At 41.3% G+C, this 6,896-nt stretch overlaps 1 protein-coding gene across 2 annotated transcripts; it reads right to left on the reverse strand.

Moving 5' to 3' along the window:
- Positions 1–3,741: 3,741 nt before the first annotated feature.
- On the reverse strand, positions 3,742–6,379 carry LOC119901537 (NACHT, LRR and PYD domains-containing protein 1b allele 3-like). Of its 2 annotated transcripts, XM_038717103.1 has the most exons (2): positions 4,324–6,378; positions 3,742–4,275 (listed from the first exon to the last, which is right to left on the reverse strand). In XM_038717103.1, exons 1-2 carry the CDS (start codon positions 6,096–6,098, stop codon positions 4,269–4,271), a joined length of 1,782 nt encoding a protein of 593 aa, XP_038573031.1. In that variant the 5' UTR covers positions 6,099–6,378; the 3' UTR covers positions 3,742–4,268. The 2 variants fall into 2 exon arrangements, with proteins under 2 accessions (XP_038573031.1, XP_038573029.1); XM_038717101.1 differs by having other exon boundaries at positions 3,742–6,379.
- Between the last annotated feature and the right edge of the window lie 517 nt (positions 6,380–6,896).

The raw sequence follows: 6,896 nt of genomic DNA on the forward strand, positions 1-6,896 counted from the left end.
AGCCTATTGTCTTTGGGCCAGTAATCTACTTCTCGCTACATTTTCCATTCATACCTTCATTACTTATTCTGTTATCTGCATTTTGCTTCATTAACCAAAATGAGCTTTCTTCCAGGCTGTGCCCGCGCAGTTACGCAGGAGAGCTCTGGTCTCCTTTGTGTTACAAAGAGATGGGCGAGATATGAACGAGCTGGTCAGATGCAAGCATTTAGAAAATCAGGCAAACATCTTTTCAGACTTTATTGTTCTGCTAATACAACTGAAACCCAGTGAGCGCACACCATGGCCCTGCTGGCCGTGTTGGAAAGCAGCCTGCTTCGTCCTCTCACAAGCCGGTTTAACACCGGCAAGGAAAATACTTTTTCACTTTACATTAACAGCATATTGAAAACGTATTTAGTGTCTGCAGAGCAAATGTAGATTAGGCCTACACAACATCTCAGTCAGATGATCACTGGATTGATTCTGATATATTAACTGCTTCCTGTCATTGAGCTTCTTTTATGGAAATCAGCATTTTTTTCCAACAGTCATTTTAAGATGCGCAGAGAGAGAGAGAGAGAGAGAGAGAGAGAGAGAGAGAGAGAGAGAGAGAATATGTGTGGATAAAACAGTCCTGTTGGGCTTTACGCATGATGCACAGCCTGCTGTAGGGTAGTGTGGGGAGAGACGGCCCCTAAGCTCAATGTAAAATAAATAGCTACAGTTGACAAATTCATTTGAATTTTATCAAATGTTAGTTTTAGGAGAAGCATTTTCCCAGCTAGTGGGGTAAGATGCCCCCCAAAGCTCAATGTCTATTTTCTGACACATTAAAGAACATTTTTTAAAATCTTTTATAAGGCTATGTTTAGGGTAACATATTATAAAGTAAAATAAATTAAAAATTTGTGTTTAATCAAATGAAATTTTTTTTAGGGAAAAGGTATTTTCCACATGGGGTAAGATGGAATAACCAGAATGTTTTGGCTGTCTGTACTAGTGCAGAAGTGGTTTGAATTATATAGCGCCAAATCACAACAACAGTTATCTCACAGCGCTTTTCATAAAAGAGCAGGTCTAGACCGTACTCTGTGATGTTATTTACAGAAACCCAATATATTACAAAATATAATACAAATAAATGTAAGTCCCCTCCAGGTTCACAGTGGCTCCTACGCCCCTGTCTAAACGGTCTATCAGCATCATGGACAGTGGCCCCCAGGAGCTTGGACTTCTAAGCTGTCTGGTAACAACGTAAATATGGAATTCTGTGCAGGCTGTGTGCGATATGTTGCAGCCTAAAACACCTAACAGAGGTTTGTGAGGCTCGTAGCCTGTGTGAACATAAAACTTACTTACTTACCATACTGAGCTAAAGTAGCGCTGCTTGCTTCACCCCAACAGACTCACTTCGTCCCCCACTGAGAGAGAGACTTTAGGAAGTAACTTTACTCTTTATGTTCATGTAAAACACTAAGGAATTATTCCTCTACACATCCTTAACAACAACATGACTAGATCACCATTACTATCAGTGTGTAATCACGGTGTGACAAGTGATCTGTGGTGCTATATATATATATATATAAAATAAATACACACACTACTACTACTACTTACTACTAATACCACGCCCATTAGATTGGAATAGTTACCAGGATTAAATTTAGTGGCCAGGAAAATAGTTGGCCCAAGGATAAGTTAATTTCTTTGGCTAGAGCAACCTATAAAGATGTTAAACACACTAGTGAATTACTACCTCGGTGAATAATACATTTAGTGTCTACTAATTGTACTTTAAATGCAGTGATTTTAATTTTTATTGCAAACTTCAACAAGCAGAGAACTTGTGCTGATTAAAATTTGATAATTAAAACAGATAAGATGTATAAAATTCAAAACCTGATTTAAAGAGTTGAGCTTGAGTAATTTGGATGTTCTCTTTTCACCCAAACTCAGCAACCTTTTTCACAATGATCAACCTTTACCCTTATTTTCCTTACTTTATTTATTTTACCATCAAATGATCATTTTAATTTATTCATGTTCAGTATCAATGAGATCATCCCCTTCATCAATCACCATCACATCATGTTTCAACACAAAGTCATCTCTCTTTTAATCATTGAATTAATAATAAAAATGAAAATTGTCACCCTGTTACAGTAGGTACGGAAAGTATTCAGACCCCTTTAAATTTTTCACTCTTTGTTTCATTGCAGCCATTTTCCAAAAATCAAAAAAGTTCATTTTATTTCTCATTTAATGTACACTCAGCACCCCATCTTGACAACAGAAATGTAGAAATTTTTGCAAATTTATTAAAAAAGAAAAACTGAGATATCACATGGTCATAAGTATTCAGACCCTTTGCTCAGTATTTAGTAGAAGCACCCTTTTGATCTAATACAGCCATGAGTCGTTTTGGGAAAGATGCAACAAGTTTTTCACATCTGGATTTGGGTATCCTCTGCCATTCCTCCTTGCAGATCCTCTCCAGTTCTGTCAGGTTGGATGGTGAACGTTGGTGGACAGCCATTTTCAGGTCTCTCCAGAGATGCTCAGTTGGGTTTAAGTCAGGGCTCTGGCTGGGCCATTCAAGAACAGCCACGGAGTTGTTGTGAAGCCACTCCTTCGTTATTTTAGCGGTGTGCTTAGGGTCATTGTCTTGTTGGAAGGTGAACCTTCGGCCCAGTCTGAGGTCCAGAGCACTCTGGACGAGGTTTTCTTCGATTGCAACCAGTCGTCCTGTCCCTGCAGCTGAAAAACACCCCCACAGCATGATGCTGCCACCACCATGCTTCACTGTTGAGACTGTATTGGACAGGTGATGAGCAGTGCCTGGTTTTCTCCACACATACCGCTTAGAATTAAGGCCAAAAAGTTCAATCTTGGTCTCATCAGACCAGAGGATCTTATTTATCACCATCTTGGAGTCCTTCAGGTGTTTTTTAGCAAACTCCATGCGGGCTTTCATGTGTCTTGCACTGAGGAGAGGCTTCCGTCGGGCCACTCTGCCATAAAGCCCCGACTGGTGGATTGCTGCAGTGATGGTTGACTTACTACAACTTTCTCCCATCTCCCGACTGCATCTCTGGAGCTCAGCCACAGTGACCTTTGGGTTCTTCTTTACCTCTCTCACCAAGGCTCTTCTCCCCCGATAGCTCAGTTTGGCCGGACGGCCAGCTCTAGGAAGGGTTCTGGTCGTCCCAAACGTCTTCCATTTGAGGATTATGGAGGCCACTGTGCTCTTCGGAACCTTAAGTGCAGCAGAAATTGTTTTGTAACCTTGGCCAGATCTGTGCCTTGCCACAATTCTGTCTCTGAGCTCTTCAGGCAGTTCCTTTGACCTCATGATTCTCATTTGCTCTGACATGCACTGTGAGCTGTAAGGTCTTATATAGACAGGTGTGTGGCTTTCCTAATCAAGTCCAATCAGTATAATCAAACACAGCTGGACTCAAATGAAGGTGTAGAACCATCTCAAGGATGATCAGAAGAAATAGACAGCACCTGAGTTAAATATGAGTGTCACGGCAAAGGGTCTGAATACTTATGACCATGTGATATTTCAGTTTTTCTTTTAATAAATTTGCAAAAATTTCTACATTTCTGTTTTTTTCTGTCAAGATGGGGTGCTGAGTGTACATTACTGAGAAATAAAATGAACTTCTTTGATTTTTGGAAAATGGCTGCAATGAAACCAAGATTGAAAAATTTAAAGGGGTCTGAATACTTTCCATACCCACTGTATGTACACGTACAACATTTTGGATCATATGCCTGCAAACCTGCAGCCATGTGGTTATTTAAACAGATTTAAAAGACGGAAAACTTGCAAACAAACTTGAAAACCAAATGTTAACTGTTGATATAAACAGACAGAAAACAAAACTAAAAACTTAAAAAATAAATCAAACACAACCAAAACCTGAAAAATCTTTTCTTTTGTAGATATTTGCTCCAACGTGGTTAAATGTTGATCAAACATGAATATAACTTAAGCTTTAAATACTCAGTTTACTAAATAGAGACTTGAATACTGTACATTTTGGACATATGTGAGTATTTGCATTTGATGCTTGTACATCAAATGTCCAGTAGATGGAGATATTTCAACAGTTATAATACAGTTTGCTGTTCAGTTACATACATTTCCCCCTCGTCCTCTACGTCTCTAAATCTTTACATGAACCTGTTCATAACCTCTGTGCAGCTGAATCCCTGAGAAGTTTGTGATAAACACTTAAATCACTGAGTCTGACAGGATCTGTGTGATTGAATTATTAGAAACCTTAGAGATAATGCATGCATCACCTGTTGATTTGTCTTCAGATCAACCCGAGATGTTCACAGAGGAAGGGGTCGGCCTCACAGAGGAACTCAATCATCTCTGAACTAGCAGCTTCACCTTTCTTCCTCACTGAGTCGATAACAAAACGAGCTTTGTCTCTTCTGTTCTGCATCTCGTCCGCTGACTCCCTCTCAGCTTCAGCTATCACCGTTTTCTCAAACAGTTTGTCCAGCAGACTTGTGAGAACCGGTCCTGATATCCCCTCGATGAAGCTGCTCCGTATGTCCAACAGCCTCTTATCTGAAGAGAGATTCAGAGCGCTCGGCCCACAGGACCTTTTTACTCCAGTGAGACAAACTCGTCTTTCCCAGACACTGTGGGAGCTGTTGGTGTCTCTCAGAAACAGCTTCACGTGTTTCCTCATTGTTTCTAAAATCACCTGGAATGATGGGAAGTAGTTGTCGTAGTTGTCGCAGTCAAACTCTGCTTCTGTTGGTTGAACTAGAACTGAGTCCTCTGCAGGACAAGTGGACAGTGTGTATTCCTGCTTTGGCTGCAGTTTACAGTGTGGGGACGTCTCTATGTAGCTCTCATCTCCAACTAATTTCTTCCTGGTGCGCAGCACATCCCGGAGCACCACGTTCCTCGGTAGCAGCAACACGTTGAGGAGGGATTCAGCGTCGGGATCAGCCGGGGGCCTGTAGAACAGCAGAACCAGCGCTCGGACCGGCTCAGCCGGCGAGTCTTCATCCTTGACATTACCGAAACCAGAAAACCCTGTGATGTTTATAACAACGTGAGTTTCTGTGATCTTCTGAGGGCCGATAAACTCGATGCCCTCGTCGTTCACATGAGCGACTGACAAGAACTCACCTCCACCTGTGGAGCGGATCTCACAGTGTGGGAGATGAAGCCGACACACAGACTGCTGCAGACATTTGATGTCAAACAGGGGTCCTGCAGGCTGCTTGTGGTGTCGGGCCAGTAGCCTCCTGTTCCAGGGGACGATCCTGTAAACCACGTCCCCTTCTCCCTCCATGTGGAACAGCAGGCCTGTCACACTGCACTGGTACAGGCCTGGGCAGGAGCACTGGAACCTGTAGGTTTCATCGTTTTCATCAACAGTGATATCAGGGGTGAACTCCTCACAGCTGGGTTTGAACAGCATGTCAGGTAAGCTCTTTGATCGGGTGAAGGTCTTGTTCTTTGCGGAGGTTGTTAGACTCAGTGAGGGAACGCTGTGAGAACGACGCAAACAGCTGGAGGAGGTTTGGAGGGGAGGATGAGTCGGCTGGGTGTTTGTGACTGAGCAGTTCACAGCTGGAACAGATGGCTCGATCTCACAATTAATATAATCGTCATCTTCTGAGTAGCTTTCAGACTGCAGCTCAGATGAACTTTCAAATCTCCCTCGAAAGCTGGAGATCTGGTCTGATTCAATTAAAGGCAAAGGCTTAACATACACAAAATCAGTGCATGAAACATCTGCATTAATATAATCCGCAGAGAATGCATCTGCATTATAATCCTCTTCAAAAGAAACACGGTGAAGCTGGCCAATTTGGCCACGGCTAAATACAGTCGCTAAAAACTCCACGTCACCGACAGGGGAAGAGGGAGGATTATCTCTGCACATCCTGGACAGAGCCCTCCTGATGCTTCTGGCTGCTCTGCTGAAACATGATGCTTCTCTTTCTGATCTTTCACGTTCAGAAGCTGAATTCATTCGGCTGCGTTCATTAGAGTCACAGTCAGAGTCAGAGGAGGTGAGGCAGCAGCAGAAGACGCCAGGAGACGACCTCCTGTGTGACTTTCTGGACATGTTTGTGACTCACCTCTGTGTTTCCTCCATGGTTTCTATCTCATTTAGACTTCCTCCACCCCAGCTGAACTTCAAATGTGCTTATGTATTATTGTATTGTTTTATATTTATCTCTGAGAGTTTTTAATGTGTTCGAACACTCCTTTAGTTGGTTCCTTTGAGTCTCCTGCTCCCATACCCTGAAATAACATTTTAAAAATGTTAATTTACCACAAACCCTTAATGAAAACATTACACTTCTCCTCGCCTTTATACACGTATAACCACAAATGAAGACCTAGTTTACTAGCAGACAGTATGTTGCTGGTAAAAGAAAATTAGATAGAAAGTAAAAGATAGACGACTAACCCGTCTATGAGCTTTATGAAATCTACAGGAAATAAAAACTGCAACTTATAAGAAAAACAGAAGCCAGGTAGAGACTTTTACTTTATCTTCCTCTCTAATAAACACTGGTTGAATGTAACCACATACTTTCTCTAAAGTACTGCACTGCAGCACAAAGGTGCTTTAAATGAATTTTTCCACTTTGTGGTACTTTGTACTTCACTACATTTTGTACTTTTTTGTTTATAATATCTATTTGACAACTTTAGAGACTGGTTACTTTGCATATTTACATTATTAATACAGAAGTAAATGAACAATGAAACAATTTCCTTTAGCAGCTATAATCCAATAAGATAATGGAATCACTTTTGCTCTGTAATAACATAGGCACAGTTTTTTAATAAATGGGTAATAATTAAGACCATATAATATCTTGGAAGTCAAAATTGGTAATTGCCATGATATAAT

This window comes from Micropterus salmoides, unplaced genomic scaffold (genome assembly GCF_014851395.1).
Source record: "Micropterus salmoides isolate LMB-PRFRI ecotype aquatic unplaced genomic scaffold, ASM1485139v1 Ms_hic_scaffold_1352, whole genome shotgun sequence".
NCBI classification, from domain to species: domain Eukaryota; kingdom Metazoa; phylum Chordata; class Actinopteri; order Centrarchiformes; family Centrarchidae; genus Micropterus; species Micropterus salmoides.